At 35.5% G+C, this 17544-nt stretch overlaps 2 protein-coding genes across 2 annotated transcripts; one reads left to right on the plus strand and one right to left on the minus strand.

Annotated features, from left to right (window-relative positions):
* Nucleotides 1–8884: 8884 nt before the first annotated feature.
* LOC137940619 (xyloglucan endotransglucosylase/hydrolase protein 2-like) lies at nucleotides 8885–10617 on the minus strand. Its single transcript, XM_068785771.1, has 4 exons — nucleotides 10440–10617; nucleotides 9790–9890; nucleotides 9474–9667; nucleotides 8885–9269 (listed from the first exon to the last, which is right to left on the minus strand). Exons 1-4 carry the CDS (start codon nucleotides 10615–10617, stop codon nucleotides 8885–8887), a joined length of 858 nt encoding a protein of 285 aa, XP_068641872.1.
* Nucleotides 10618–15385: 4768 nt separating this feature from the next.
* Nucleotides 15386–17244, plus strand: LOC137940620 (uncharacterized). The gene is made up of 2 exons (XM_068785773.1): nucleotides 15386–15518; nucleotides 16811–17244. The coding sequence occupies exons 1-2, from the start codon at nucleotides 15386–15388 to the stop codon at nucleotides 17242–17244; spliced, it is 567 nt and encodes a 188-aa protein (XP_068641874.1).
* Nucleotides 17245–17544: the final 300 nt, after the last annotated feature.

Below are 17544 nucleotides of genomic sequence, written 5' to 3' on the forward strand. Positions count from 1 at the left end.
AACCACCAGAGATATCCTTGCATGCTATTACTGGGCAGAAATCACCTACTACAATGCAAGTCCGAGCTCATGTCATCGACCGAGAACTGGTGGGACTAGTCGACTCAGGGAGTACACACAATTTTCTGAGTTTGATAGCTGCACAGCATCTCCAGCTCCAGATACACACTCATCCGACAGCCACCGTCTCAGTGGCCAATGGCGAGAAGGTCCCTAGCTATGGGATTAGTAAGGCGGTAACTTTTTCCATTGGATTTACTTCATTTAATGAGGTATTTTTTGTTATTCCCCTAGCGGGATTTGATATGGTTTTAGGCATTAAATGGTTACAAACGTTGGGGCCCATTCTGTGGGACATTTCAGCTTTAACCATGAGTTTTGATTTGGCTGGAAGTCGGGTGTTCTTACAGGGCAGTCAGGTGGATAGGGCCCACTGCACACACACTTTGCAGACACAGGATCAGCCTGACAGTACTAGTGATGATCTGGTTGAGGAGTTTTATGACCTCTGCCAGAAGCCTTCGGGGTTGCCTCCCATGAGGCACTGTGACCACAGGATCTGTTTGAAACCAGGTTCTGAGGTAGTGGTCGTGCGACCATACCGTTACCCACACCTTCAAAAGGACGAAGATAGAGCATCAGTGCCATGAAATGTTGAAACAGGGTCTTATTCGTCCCAGTCGCTCCCTGTTCTCTTCACCTGTCTTACTTGTGAAGAAACATGATGGGACATGGAGGTTCTGCGTGGATTATCGGGAGTTGAACGTGCAAACAGTAAAAGACAAGTTCCCGATTCCGGTAGTGGATGAGCTTCTGGATGAGTTACATGGGTCGTGGTTATTCACTAAACTCGACCTCCATTCGGGATACCATCAGGTCCGGATGCACCCCTTTGATATCGAGAAGACGGTGTTCCGCATGCACCATGGCCACTTTGAGTTAGTCGTCATGTCGTTCGGGTTATCCAATGCACCCTCCACTTTTCAAGCTTTGATGAACGAGGTATTTAGCCCTTATCTTCGAAAATTTGTTCTTGTATTTTTCGATGATATTTTGATATATAGCAAGTCGGTTGAGGAGCACTTGGCACACTTGAGGATTGTTTTCGACTTGTTACGAGCACATCAGCTCTATTTGAAACACTCCAAATGTTCTTGCGGCTTCACATGTGGGATATCTGGGACACATTATCTCACATGAGGGGGTTACGGTGGATCCCGAGAAGATCCGAGCTATACACGAGTGGCCGCAACCACAGTCGTGTTCTGCATTACGAGGTTTTCTGGGTCTTGCGGGCTACTACCGCAAATTTATTCAGAACTATGGGCCAGTGGCAGCACCATTGACGAGTTTACTCAAGAAAAAATCCTTTATTTGGAATGAGGGGGCACCACGTCGTTTGTGGCACTCAAAGCTGCCCTCGCATCCGCGCTAGTATTACAACTTCCCAACTTCGACGAATTATTCGTGGTGAGAAAACCAGCATGGAAGATTTTTGTTTACACTCATACCGAGTCCAGCAACTCAGTACCAGTGCTGGATTCACAAATCCCACACCGTGTTACTCGATCCATGACTCGGGACCGTAACAGAAACCTTTGTCCCAACTAATAAACTCAATATATTTGTTCTTACTAATCCATGTGGGACTATTTCTTAACACATTTTAGTCACTCTGCTAAGGTAATTGATCGATCAATGCCTATTGGTTGATCAATCAACTTAAGTGATTGACCAATCAATTGAAAAAGAATAATCGATCAATAAAAAAGAATGATCAATCATTCATGGCGTCAACAAAGAAGATGAAGAATCAAAATAAAATTTTTAACCCATTTCAAAGCCTATTCCAACGATTTTCTAGAGCTCCAACAAATCTCTATTTCATTTTCACTTTTGAGAGATTTTCCATCAAATTCGAGGGTAAAACACTCATTTCTTCCATTTTCTATCAAAATCTGAACCGAACAAGATATTTAGAACAAAGGTCATTGCAAAGAAGAAGATTTCTAGGAAGGAGAACAACTTCAAGGAAATGCCTAACAGGAGAATATTTCTGCATTAGATCTCAAAGAGAGGTATTTCTCTACTTTTTCCCCTAAAAGCGTTGTTGAACTGACAAAATTAGATATTTCCTTTTGTGAAAGGGAAATTGTTGAAGAGAAAATATGGAATAGTCTTACATGACTTTCACAATAATAAGTCTTACATAGCCAAAATTATTATGCAAGCAGGTCTCACATAAAAGTTTCAATTTAAATGTGTTTTAGTTATGTTATTCTTCTATTTATATTGAGTTATTTAATTATGTTAGGACTTATCTTTAAGTGTTAGAGTTTGGGTGTATTTGGGACAAGGATATTTTCATTTTAATTGGACTCTACTACTTTTCTTTATCATAAATAGGGGTTCATGTACTCAAATTGCATCAAGTTAATGAAGTTTTTCTCTTTTTCATAAATTCAACATGGTATTAAAGCAAATATTCATATGTGAGCCTCAACGCAAAATTGTCCACATATAAGAGTCCAGATGACTTACACATGAGGGGGAGTGTTAATGAATAGTATCACATGGATTAGTGAGAACAAATATATTGAGTCTATTAGTTGGGACAAAGGTTTCCTAAGATGGCTAGTTAGTTTGGGATAGGCCTTGGACCCAACTTTACAAAAATCGAAGACTTTGTAGAGATTTTCTAGCCTTATAAAGTCTAACTGGGAAATGATCTCCATTCAGATCCCTACTCTAAATGATCTCCTTAGCTCCACCGTCACAGGCATGAAAAGATACAACAAAGAAAATTGGCTAACGGATCTCCATGAAGACCTCCCTCGGAACATTCAAGATGCTATCTTGTCGAGAGCTCCTATGAGGTGAGGATACAAGACCTCACCATGCCACAACGAGTCGCCACGAAGATAGCGACTCTCCTAATGAATCCTAGGAAGTGAACTTTCTCTCAGCTTACAACAACTGATATTTTTTGGTTGATAGCTATCTTCCAGAAGGTCCCTTTGGATTATGGGTACTTCATTGCTAGTAGGATGACCGATATTGTTTTCAACTCAAAGGCTAACAGTCTACCATTCGCACAAGAAATCATTGCCATCGTTCTCCATAGTGGTGTAGACCTCTCCAATTTGTATTCGTGGACATGACAAGGAAGATGTCCATCAGAGAAATAAAAGTTGGAAATTTTGTGGAAAATGAATCTAAAAGGAGAAAATATCAAAAGAGTCAGCCCCACAACTTGCAACTTTCGGAGATGAGCTTCATTCAAAGCCTCCCGTAGATTAATTCGAGTTCGTTTAAGGAATAGTCCCACATGGATTAGTAAGTACAAAGATCTTGAATTTATTAGTTGGGAAAGTGGCTTCCTAAGTTGGCTAGTTATCATGGGACAAGCCTTGGACCCAACTTAACATGGTATCAGAGCAAGTGCTCATATGTGGGTCTCCACCAAAATTATCTACATGTAGAGCCACAAAAGAGGGCCTACACATGAGGGAAAGTGTTAAAGAAAAATTTCACATGGATTAGTGAGAACAAAGATCTTGAGTTTATTAGTTGGGAAAGATGCTTCCTAAGTTGGCTAGTCATCATGGGATGGGCCATAAACCCAACTTAACAAGTTGCGAAGAGAAGAAGAATTGAAGAAGGTGCTTCATCATCCACAAGATTGACTCTCCACTCTAGAAGACTTTGTAGATGATGTTCGGGCTACTCAGGTCGCAGTTATGTCCACTCTAAGGCACAACTGCCGAGGATCGAGCACCACCTCGACACTATCCTTAGTCGACTTCAGTCTCCAACTTAGTTGACCTTAGGATCAACCATCTATTTTTTGACTCCCAGAGTACATGTTTTTATTTGATATACTTGTATGTATGACTTTTATACTTGTACACATCATTTTGTAATCATTTGAACATCTTTATGATATGGCCTTCACCACTTTTCATTCTATTCTATGCATTTAATTTCACTATCTTTTTTAGTAAGAAAAAAAGGGGGAGAAGAAAAAATAGGGAAGTTGGATAAAAAAGACCTAGATACTCATATAATTGTGCTTATAAGGATTAAAACAAACTATGCACAGATTAAGCCGGAGCTTATGGTAAAATTGCATACTTACTTAAGTCCTACCCTTAAAGAAGTGTAATTTTTATTTTTTCAAAGTTAGGTTTTGTCATCATCGAAAAGGGGGAGATTTTTTACCATAGGCTGAGTCCTACATTGCTTTTGATGATAACAAAACTTAATTGAAATAAAAACTTGACAATCTAAAGTATTTTTGATACTTCACTGTCAAGTGCATCTAGAGGTCTAAAGCATCAAAGCCAAAATGTAAGACCTCAAGCACATTTGAAGAATATCTCTTGAAGAAGCACCCAAAAGGAAGAAGACTCGAGTTCAAGCTTCATAGACAAACATTTAAATAGTCTATTTTTGTAAGACAATATTCTATCTCCTATTCTTTAAGTACTTGTGAAATCAAAGCTTTAGCATATAAATTGCATATAGACATGATTAGAATCATCATGCACATCACTTAGAAACATGTTAAAGCATAGAGAGAAATCCTTATCTTTATAAAATATATATTTTTAATGTGCCATTCTAATGATCAATCAATTAATGACAATGATCGATCATCCAGAACTATGCAGACCAAAAATATAAAGCATGATTGATCAACCATTATCAATTGATCGATCATCCAAGACATGGCCATTTCATGCTATAATGCATGATCGACCATCCCTCAGAGATTGATTGATCATAGATGTCTAGGCAAGAAAAATTTTCATGGAATGATAGATCATCCCTCCAGATTGATCGATCAGTCAGAACCTTGCTAGTAAGGGACTTCAAACATGCCCGATCAAATGAAGATACATTGATCGATCATACTTGTATTGCACAGCCAAAGGGAATCTCGATTGATGGATCAACTTAACTTTTTTGAACCAATAGTAATGATCGATCAAACCATCAATCAATCAATCACTGTCTAACAAGAAAGTCGTCATTATGATAGATTGATTAATCAATTACTTACTAGTGATTGATCGATCAATGGTCTAATTTTTTTAAATGAACAAATAACGGGTGCTTTGAGTTAGGAAAGCTATAAATACCCCCACCAAATCGTGGGTAAAGGAGTGAATGAGCATTTATCGACATATCTTCAAGCCCCAAACCTTTTTCTTACAAATTCCTAAAGTGATTTAGAGAGAAACAGAGAGGGCCTTACCTTTGAAAAACCTTTAATCTCTTTCAATCATCCTTGTATGCATCTCTCCAAGTAAAGGTGTAATTTTTTTCCCTTTCTTTTTATAAAATTGTGAAAAGTTCATCAAGAACTTGTTAATCTAGATAGAAAGACATAGCTAGAGATAAAATCTAGTATCAATCTCTTGGGGAGATTGTCTTCTGTAAAAATAATGTATTGAACTACATGTGGCCAAAAAGAGGCGAAATCTCTTTATAATTTTCCAGCTATTAGAGGTAAATAGTGGAATTTTCCCAATCACGAATTCTTGGGCAGTGACTACCACTAGGGGAACATCAATAACAAAAAGTATTTTGGTCCATGTGATGTGTGCATGTTGCTACTTACATTGAATTACCTTTACGTATAATATTTTAACTACAAGATCTTTGCTTGAGGATGAGGTTCTTCCTTCAAGATTTGGGCATTTTTTCCTTCTATGTCCTGGTTTTCCACTCTCAAAACAAATATCATATTTTTTAAATGATTTTTTATTTTGAGTCTTAGTTTGGTCATTTCTAAAAAAATTCTTTTTCCTATAACTCTTTTGTAAGTGTCTAGTGATGAAACTCGCTTCATCGGAGCTTTCTTCAATAGAGATGCTTTCAACACTCACTTTGGCCTTAAGATCAATATTTTTTTTCTTTTGGGTTACTCTTCCTCAACTTCTTGAGGTTCTATTTCATATGTGAGAAGGATTCCAAATAGCTCTTCTGAGCTCATTGTTTTAAAATTCACATTTTCACGAATGGTTGTCTTCCTCTTGTCCCATGACTTTGGAAGTGCTGAGAGAAACTTATCATTTTACCTATACAATGAAATCTCTTCTCCTAAGATGTTCAATTCAATGATAATATGAGTGAACCTAGAGTTCATCTCAGCTAATGATTTGCCCATTTTTATTTTGAACTCATCGTATTGGGCTATCAACAAACTAATTCTAGAGTCCTTGACTTTAGTGGTTCCCTCATGTGTGCCCTCTAATTTTTCGCAAATTTCCTTGGCAATCTTACATGTAGAGACCTGATTGAACTCATTGGGTCTTAAGGCACATAAGAAAAGGTTAATGGCTTTAGAGGTTGGTTTTGAATTGTTCTTTGTCTTCCCTAGCTAGCTTTATAAATTGCTTTGTGACTAGAATGTCATTCGCAAGTTTTTGAGGTTCAAATGACCCATTCTTGATCACATGCCATATGTCACAATCCATGGATTAGAGGAAGAATTTTATTCTTACCCTCTAATAACCGTAATTCATTCCATTGAACAATGGGGGACAATTGGCAGATTGTCCTTTGGGAAGGAGCAATTTATCTTGAGATATCATTTAATCGATTCAAAATCAAAGGGATTTTGGCTCAAGTTAAATTCTTCGCCTGCTTTGATACCAATTGTTGGCACAGGTGGCTTCTCAAGAGGGGGTGAATTGATAATTAAAAATTAAAAATTAACTAAGGTGTGGAAATTTAAAACATGCAATCATGCAATTTCAAAATAAAAGTTTTCACACACCATAAGGATAATAAAAGAGTTTTGTTATCAATGTTCCCCTATTGGTATTCACCGCCTAAGAACCCATGCTTGGAAAATGTTACTATTTTAGCTCTAAAAGCTGGAATATACATCAAAGAGGTTCTAGCTCTCTTTAAGCCATGTGTAGCTCAAGTACATGCTTTTACAGTCAACCTCCCTAAGAGATTGGCTAGATTTTAGCTCTAGTTAGGCTATTTCTATCTAGATTACAACAGGTTGTAAAGATAGGTATGACACCTACTCTCTTTACACTTGGAGAGTACCTTCTCCTTGGGAGATCCAATCATCCAACTTAGCAACCCAATGAAAGGATAGGAGCTTGTCTAGTGTAGATGTATGGAGAGGAATGCAAGAAAGAGTATGGAAATTTTCAAAGGAAAAACTCTCTTTTTTATTGAAAAGAACTTTGAAAAGTTTTTCAAGTATTTGAGAATAAAATCTCAAGGATATGCCAATAAATGATAATTAACTTCTCTATGGGAGGTTTGGCGGGATATTTATAAGTTCCCCAAGCCAAAATAGCATTTTTTGCCCGTTTGAAAAAGTCATTGTTTACACAATTCAATCATTGTAAAGTGAATGATTGATCGATCATGTGTAAAGGTAAATTTTCTGTCAAAATGTGTCTTATTTATTAATAGTATGATCAATTAATATCTTCTCATTGGGTCTGACATTTTAAGTTGATCGATCATTGCCAAGGTATGATTGATAAATCAAAGTTCCCTCTAGTAGTATAGTGCAAGTATTATCGATCAATCAACTTCCCATGATCAATCATGATTTATGTCATTAACTGAAAAGATTTTGTATGATCACTCCATCATGTGGGTTGATCGATCATTCAATGTAAAAATCACTTGTATGGACAATATTGATCGATCAGTCCAAGTGGGATGATCAATCATGCTTTATAACACGATTTGGCCATGTTTTGGATGATCGATTAATCGACTTAGGTTGATTGATCATGTTTTATAAGCTTGTCTTGTGGACTTTTGGATAATCGATCATTGACCATTCATTTCTCATTCCACCTCATTACATTCATATTAGTCAAGCTCCTATCTAGTCCATCATATATCAAAGGCAGGAAGCTTGGAACTCTCAAGGAGAAGGTTTTTTCTCCATGATTTCAAAGGGTGTAAGTTTTACAATTCTTTGTAATTTTACATTTTCTAATAGGTTGATCTAGAACCTTATTAAATCTAGATAGAAAGACCTACTGGAGCTGGAATCATGCTAACCTCTTGGAGAGATTAAGTTGAAATTGTGTATTTGAGCATACATGTGACTTGAAGGCGAGCCAAAATTTCTTTCTTGTAATTCAAAGCTTATAGACCGAATATTAGTGGAATTTTTCAAGCACAAATTCTTGGGTGGTGAATACCAGTAGGGGACCAATAATAACAAAACATTTGATGTTTAATTGTGGTGTGTGAATTTGTCTCTTTAATTGTATTTTTCACATTAAATTTAAAATTGCAAAACTCAATTCACCCTCTCTTGAGAAGCGACCTAGGCCTATAGAATTTGCTTTCACTTTCTCTTTCCCTGAGTTATTTGGTTTCCAAGTACACTAAACCTCCCCCCTCCCCCCTCCCCCATGTTCAAGTGATTTTATTTGTTTGGGCATATTTCGAGAGATCATAGTTTGCTTCTTCCAAGAAAGGTTTTAAAGTGGATGAATTGGCGTGAGTGAGCTATACAATAAGTTGTGTAAGGCTGAATTCTAATATGACAATGGTGATGTGTCTAGGTGGGAGAAGATGTGCCATTGATTGACGCTTGATAGCATGGCCAAATCCCTCATTTCTCTTCAATTATTGTTAATAAAAAAATGGGATAGATACAAATGAGAGCCACCCTACACAATGCATACACCAGTATGCAAGCGGAGTAGGAAAGGCCCTGCCCCCTTTTTATTATTTTGAAGAAATGGGGGAAAGCACCACCCAAAATTCATATTTTCCAAGTTTACATGTACACAAAATATGATCACTTTATTCTCTCTTCTCCAACTTACAAATTGGACTTCTTTATCATATTGTATGGGAAAATCTCAAGGCATAGCCACTATGGAGGGCATTCAGGAGGAAGTACTTTAAACCTTGATACATCTGTACAATAGTCATAGGTCATGTATTTCTTCTTCATGCTTTGGTAAATTTGCTCTTGGGCAGAGCTTAGCATCCTATACTTGTCGGCATTCCACCAAAGTAGTTTGGAGGAGCATTGGGAAGTTTTAGACATGTCTGAAGAGCATCCATCCACATTAAACCCTTGGAATTGGGCAGTGAATGGTGCATATGTCCAGTCAATCTTTGTCTTCCCTCCATCAGTGGCCCAATCATCACCATTCCATAAGCTTGCAATTACTCGCATTGGATGTGTTGGATACCCTACTCCTTTATAGGACTTGTTCATGAAAACCCTAATAGGAATTTCATCAATGAAAAACCTAAAACATAAAAAATAAGTAGTAATTAGATTAAATAGCATTGTTTTCCATTTTTTTTTTCATTTTAAGCTGTGAATCATAGAAATCTTGATAAAATTTGAGCAATGACTCTCTCTCTCTCTCTCTCTCAATATATGCTCTTATTTTCTAATTCTTACTCATAAAGAAAAAAGAGACTGGGAAAGGGAAAGATTGTAAACTTACACTATTTGATATGAATTCCAAAGAACACCATAACTGTGATATTCTTTTGTGGGATCAAACCATAGACTGAGCCTTTGCTCTCTATTTCCTTCACCATTTGCGAACACATTCGTCTGGAGAGTGTATGGCTTTCCTTCTTTGTTACCTAAGAACTCGAAGTCCAGTTCGTCGTGTCTGCTCCCATTTGAAGATAACTGCAAACAGGCGTTTTCCAGTAACTGCATGGCTTAGCTTATCGTCTAGATGACCGATTTATGGTTATCATGAGCAAAGACGTGACAGCAGAAAGTCTTACGAAATTTCTCTAGAAACTTACATAAAATGCAGTTACTACTCCAGCGGAATTTCGGCCGGGCAATTTGATCCTCAGACGGAAAAACCCAGAGCCATACGTCAACTTAGAAGCAAAGCCAGATCCTACAAACGATATGGTGAGATGTTCGATTTGAGATCTGGTTGCATTATTAAACAAGACTTGCTCCATTTTTTTGTTATATAAGATAAGACTGACTCGTGCATTATTTAGTTATAATAGCTATTAGGTAGAAAGATAACCTAAGGTTTGGCAAATTTAAAAAGGTTGAAGCATCTTGACAAACTGGTTGTCATCTTCCAAAACTCAGGAAAACCTATAAGCAGAGCCGTCATAAACATCCCACAAAAATGGTCGTCGAGTACATCCCACAAGGTTTTCTATTTGATTCCTAGTTGTCTTCCTTCTTGGTCCTATTACTATTACCTGTACAGGTTTAAACATTTAGGCAGTTCTGTCATCATTGAACGGCTATAGTAGTAATACCAGAAATAATAACACAAGGGAAAAATCATTTGGTGCGAAACAACTATCTCTGCCGTCCGAAGATAGTCGTTTCACATGTTTCACACCAAATGGTTTTTCGTATTAGATCAACCCTCTAATAACATAACATAAAAAAACAAAAAAACAAGAGGAAAAGAGAAAACAACCAGAGGATTTGTCCATGGAGAGCTGAATTTCTCTTCCTCGATCAAAAGACAATACATGGCCTCCTCCCCATGTGACTTCATAGTTGTCATCAAAGCTTGGCTCTCGAGACAATCTCCTTCCAAAAACCACGCCGGTAAGCACAAAGACTAGAAAACCGAAAAACAGATTAGAAGCCATAGAATTGGAGGGCTGCGAACATGCCAATTCCCATGCACATAACACAATTTATAGTACCAGAAAGGGAAGACGGAAGGAGCAATAATACCCACTAGCCTCTCCTCTACGCTAGTCCAACTTCCGTCACAAATTAACCATATTTTTTCATACTTTCCATAATGAAGAAAACTCTCCGATTAGACAGCAAGATGTGCGAAATACCAGTTATTATCAAGCTTTTCTCCATTTTAATGTTTAATGATAGGCTCATGAAGAACATATCAGAGAAGGGTAGGCTCGAAAGTGAGGAGATAGAAGTCGCTTTAGAGCATGAGTATGACGGGAAAGGCAATGTGTGACAAGAAGGGAGTTTCGTGCACGCTGGTTGGTTCCTGCAACTAGCTGTCATCTTTGGGGACCTCTTCAATTTGTTCCTATCCAGTTGCTTCTTGATTTCCGAAAGAATATAACAAGGTTTTATGTGGGCATGCAGCCAAAACAAAATAAATGAACCGATTATATATGTTTATAGGAAATTTTATTATATTATCTAATTTTTTTATAAATATTAATACAAATAACCAATTTTTAAACTTAATATAAAAAATACCCAACTTTGATTCGTCAATTATACATGTATATAATCAAAGATGACATGTTATCTTTTACCGCTTATGTAGTGCCACATCATCATACAACATCGGCACCGAAAGGGTTTAATGCCATATCACCTAACACGTCATCAAATTGTCAAACCAACATCCATGTGGGATGAAACATCATCATAACACGTTATCACGTGCCGCGTTAGCACTCCACGTTAGCTCACCTTTTTCTCCCATTTTTCTTTCATTATTAATTTAAGTTATTTTTTAATTTTTTAAAAACATTAATTTCTGATTTTAACAATCATACACTTTTCATTTCATTTCATTATCTTCAATTTAATATAATAAAAATTATAAAGTTGGATTATTGATTATTTAAAAATCTTTACATTATCACTTAAAGGTATTATTTAATTAAAAAATATTTTTAAAATATATTGTTTTAAATCTTATTTTTTGGTACTTATTTTATTACCTTCATTTTTATTATTAAAAAATATTAAATTCTTATATTAATTAATTAAAAAATCATATTCTTACCTATTTAATACCTTCATTGTCGATTTAAAATATTTTTAATTGAAATAATTAATTATTTTTTTAGTGTTTAGAAATCTTAGTTATCGGTAAACATTTTATTACCTAATATTTATAATAATAAATTTTAAAATTAGTATACTAATTAATTAAAAAATATTCTTCTAATCTCTTTAACACATTTCCTTATTAATTTAAGAAATTTTATAATTTTAAAAATAATCAGTAAAAATTTATTTAAGTTTTCAAAAATTATTATTATTAATTTTTTATTTATTTCAATAAATTTAAGGTACATTTTATATATATTTTCAATAAATTGAAGGTAATGAACCATGCTCCGAAAAATAAGATTTTGAAAACTCAAATAATTTTTTACTTATTATTTTTAAAATTAGAAAATATCTTAAATCGATAATGAATGCACTGATAAATAAGATTTTTAAACAATAAAATAATTAATTAATATAATAATTTTATATTTTATTATTATAAATATTGGCCAATAAATGAACAGATAAATAAGATTTTTAAACAATAAAATAAATTTTCAATTTAAAAATATTTTAAATTGATTTTAAAAGGTGTTAAATAGGTAAGAATATGATTTTTATTAATTATTATACAAATTTTATATTTTTTATTATAGTAAAAACGTAATAAAATATGTACCTAAAAAAAAGTTTTTTAAAAACTAATTTTATTTTTTAAAAAATATGTTATTAAATTAAATAATGTCTTTAAGCGAGAATTTAAGGTATTAATTCTATTAGAATTTTTTTGAAAATAATTAATACTCAAATTTTATATTTTATATTATATTCAATTGAAGATGAGATGAAATGTGTAAGATTTTTAAAACCAGAAATTAATATTTTTAAAATATTTTTTAATTATAAAAAAGTAAGTTGACTTGCGATGACTTGTTATGATGATATGGCATCCTGCATGCATATTGGCATGGCAATTCGATGATGTATTAGGTGGCATGGCATTAAACCTTTTGGGTGTTGATGTGGCACCATGTAGGCAGTTACAGCTGATGTGTCATCTACTCAATTGATTAAGTTGGGTATTTTTAAATATTTATAAAAATATTAGATAATATAATAAAATCCCCATGTTTATATAAGGAACCAATGGACAAAACTTATTTAGGTTAGAGACGAGTCAAAAGGCAGAAAGAAAAAGTGTGAGGCTGTCTGCACATACTTGCTTTGTGAGGAAAGATTTCAGGAGACAACTTCACAAGTTTGGCCTGAAGGTTGATTAGGTCATCGTTGACATGGACTTGGGTCTTTTTGAACGGCCAGAACGGAGTGATCCTTCTCCATCCAACTTGAAAGCCAGCTTGCCCGTCTCTCTCTTTCTTTTTCCTGTCATCTGGTGGGTAACGACTAAAGAGATTCAGAGCAGAACGCTGCAGCATTCAACCAGACAGAGACACGTTGACGTTACCAAGACGGACGGAAAAGTCGTTTTTCCTTCTACTCTCCCTCCGTTCCAAAATTTCATCCACCCCGCCTAATCCTAATCCATCTTCCCCATTCTGCGCCTCTGTCCACCGAGCAAACCAGCCTGCTCCTCGAAGAAGAAAAACAGCCTCCGCTCTGAGCAGCTCTGCCTCTGGCCCTCTGCCCAAGCCCCAATATAGGATTTTCAAAAGAGTAGCGTGGAAACTGGTCCAAAGTTTTGCGCGGGATGTTTATGTGGAAATGTCGCTTTTGAATTGCTCGAAGAGCATAACTAAGCCCTAACCCAGCGTAAGTGAAATACACGGGGTAAAAAGAGCCAAAACCCGTTAGTGCACAACGTCAGTGCACGAGGAAAGTAAAATACAGATGTATTTTGCTTCCCCCGTTTTAGGCATAATGGGAGGGAAAGTGAATTGAGAAGGGTTGAGCTCTGAATTCACTTTTCTTCCCTCAATTACATCGGGTTTGGGCTGTCGGGAAGGAAGCTCGGAGACAAAAAAATTTCTCTCGCAACCTTCGGCGATTTCAATCGCCCTCTGTGCGACCTTGTCTCTGGCGCTCAACTCCCTTCCTCTCGCCGTCCCCGGCACCGATGACCTTCGGCGACATCACTCCCTTCTTTGCAACCTCTCCGGCTCCTCCCTCGCTTGCGATCGTCGGCGATTTCAATCGCCCCCTCTGCAACCTGTCCCCGGCGCTTGATTCTCTTCTTCTCGCTGTCCCCAGCACCAACGACCGTCGGTGACTTCTCTCCCCTCTATTTGGATCAATGGCTTTCAACACCGACGACCTTCGGCAACCCTAAACCCTAAACCCTAAACCCAAGTTCAATCTTTGATTTTGACTGTTGTAGTTTGTCTACAAGCAGGTATTTTTTCTTGGAACCACCATTTTGAGCAAGTTATAACTGAAAATAAAGATGGCAATCTTTCGGTTGATGATTTTCTAGTCTATTGGTTATTTGATTGACCATATTCAATATACCGCATGCAGTGTATATAGGTTTTTTCATTTCTATAGTTGGTAAATGTGGTGTTTGAACCCCAAGCATAATTTCTGTTGGTGGGATAAAAGGGATTGCTGAATGCAGGTCTTCTGCTAACAAATGACGAAGGCAATTGGTGTCTAAACTTGTATATAAACTAATGACTAGCTACGACTTTGCTTAGAAAAGGACAATGTATATATGCTTACCAAGTAAGGCATTAATCAGAAACATACTACTAACTAGATGTTGCTAGTAAGAAGAAATCACAAAAATGAGTGAGAAGAACAACCAAGCAAATTTATCGTGGCCATACTAACTTTCTGCTATTCAGAGACCTCTTTCATTTCTTTTATTCTAGTGGGGGTGTGATTTTCATTTTCTCTTTAAGAAACATGACAAATCTTTAGAGATATACTGATGTCTATCTCACAAGACTTCAAAAATCTTTCTAACTTTATTGATGAAATTGTGTCTCTAGAAAGGTAAGGAGGGGGGGTTGGATTCCCCCTTCCTTTTTTTCTTCTCCCCCTCTCAATTTCTTCTTTTAAGAACAAATTTTCTTTTTATGCATTGTCTACTAGTTATGAGTTTTTGATGGCTGGAAGCAAGAAAGGTAAAGACAGTATGGATAACACTACAAAGAGATCATACGACACATGACGTGCGACGAAGACAGTAAAATGCTTAATTTTCTCATTGAACAAGTCAATTTGGGTAAAAAATTAACCAATGGAGTTTGGAAACACGAAGTTTTCAATGATTGTGTCTGTATGTTCAATTTGGACACAACGAACCAAAAGACAGTAGAACAGTTGAAAAACCGTTTGAAGACTTGGAAAAAAATCTATTTGGTTGTGAGTACATGCCTCAACACTAGCGGCTTTGGGTGGGATCCAACAACCCAAAAAGTCACTACTAGTAAGACAGTGTGGCAAGACTACATAAAGGTTTGTAAATGTAACATAAAACGTTATGTTTCTTGCTTTATTAATCAGGTTTTTTAGTATTTTAAACGATAAATTTTCATGTAGGAGCATAGATAAGCCGATAAGTATAGGTGGGAAGGTTGTCCACTCTATGAAAAATTGGCTATAGTGGTTGGAAATTCTATTTCCGCGGGGAAAACGAGTAACACAAGCATTGAGTCAGAATATAACCTTTCGTATACTGTAGAAGGTACAATGATTTGGGACATTGATGAAGATGGTACAATTAGGGAGATCCCAACACCCAACAATATAGAGTCTCCAAGTGATGCTCCTCCGAAAAGCAAAACACCAAGAAATGATGGGGATAGAACTTCTTCTACTCGACGTAAGAAGAGATTCGAACCATTAGTTGAAAATACTAACAGGATTGTTGAGGCTATTAACAATATGTCATTAACCCTTTTGCAAATCTTTAGTCCCGTAGAACCTCCATGGTTTGAAGTTATCGAGGCATTACCTAACTTGCCAAGAGAAAAATTTTGTGCCACAAAGTTGCTCGACACTTAAGCTAAGAAGGATATGTTTATGAAGATGAAACAGGAAGATCAGTATGACTAGTTGATGGCTAAATTCAATGTAATGTAATAGACTTATACAGATGTTGACAATTTTAACCTATATTTATGAGACACATTTGATTTTGTTTGAATGACGTTGATTATTGAGTATTTCTGGTAAATAGTGAATGTATATTATTGAAAGTGTTTGCCATGTTTTCATTATTGAATGTCTAGTATTGCAGGTACCCATGGATAATCTACTAGATAGGGAGAAAATATGTATTTGTATTGCAACTTACATAGTTGTATTTGTCTTTGTCAATTCACACTTCAATGATTGTAATAGGCTAGTACAACATTCTTATCATATAGGTGGTCCATGATATTTAAAGAAAGCATTAGAAAGATCGCCTATTAAATTTCGAAAAGTGTATAGGATGAATCAAAATATTTTTCTCAAGTTGGTTGGAATCTTAAAAAGTAGAAGACTTTTATTTGATACAAGGACAATATCTGTGGAAGAACAACTTGCATATTTTTATATCATTGTTGGTCAACAACAATCTTACAGTGTCACCTCAGAGATGTTTGAAAGATCAAATTGGATAATTAGTAAGTATTTTAATAAGGTCTTAAATGCTATTATCAAACTACAATCTGATTACATCAAGCGACTTCAAGACGTACTCATTCAAAAATCTTAAACAATGAGATCTATTATCCATATTTTAAGGTAAATATAAAGTCGTTTGATGAATAATTTTCAGTTACTATAAAAATATATATTTGTATTAATGATTTTTTTATTAGGATTGTATTGGTGCCATCGATGGTACTCATATTAAAGCACATATCCCATTTAATCAACAAGCAAGATTCTGGAATAGGAAGGGTTTCCTCTCACAAAACGTAATGGCAGCATGTACATTTGACATGCAATTCACATATATACTTGCTGGATGGGATGGATCAGTAGCCGATCACGTGTATTGAAGTCAGCATTAACCAGACGAGATAAAACTTTATGTTCCTGAAGGTAAATATCGCTTCTCTCTGTATAGTCTATTTAAATTTATAATTTTTTATTAGATTATAATAGATATATATCTTATTGTAGGCAAATATTATTTGGTAGTTGCTGGATATGCAAATTTGCCAGGATTTTTGGCTCCTTATCGAGGTACTCGTTATCACTTGCAAAAATTTGGGAATAATACTCCTACGGATGAAAGAGAATTATTTAACCGAAGACACTCATCGTTATGGAACACTATCGAGCGTACATTTGAGGCTTTAAAAGCTCGTTTCAAGATAGTAAAAGATGTTCCTCCTTTTGATTTTGATGTCCAGGTAAAAATTATGATTGCTTGTTGTATATTGCATAATTATATATGCATGAAAGATTACATGGATTTATTTGAAGATGAAGAAGATGATTCAAATGATGATTCTAGTGGAGAACATTGTGAAGATAACAATGAAAGTGAAAATGAAGACAGTGATAGTAGTAATGATATTGAGGATGATGTGGACACTCAAAGAAGTACTTAGAGGGAGTCTGTAGTTCAATCTATAAGAGCATTATATTATCGAGATATTTTAACAATTCTAATGTGGCAAAATTATTGACTATTATGTTTTAATGCCACTAAATATTTTTAGTGTAGTACTTTTTTATGAACAGATATAATTTTTTATATTAAAAAGGTGATTGAGTTATATTTGTATTATTTTTATTTTTATTATTACGATATTTGTGTAGTACGCTATGTAGTACGATATTTGTATAATTATTTCATATTTAGATATTACAAAATTAAAATTTGATTACAATTTTAATAATATAAAAGT

The sequence above is a fragment of the Aristolochia californica genome, unplaced genomic scaffold (genome assembly GCF_029961685.1).
Source record: "Aristolochia californica isolate CCGP_79_NKW_82.1479 unplaced genomic scaffold, dmAriCali1.0.hap1 SCAF_9, whole genome shotgun sequence".
Lineage (NCBI taxonomy): Eukaryota > Viridiplantae > Streptophyta > Magnoliopsida > Piperales > Aristolochiaceae > Aristolochia > Aristolochia californica.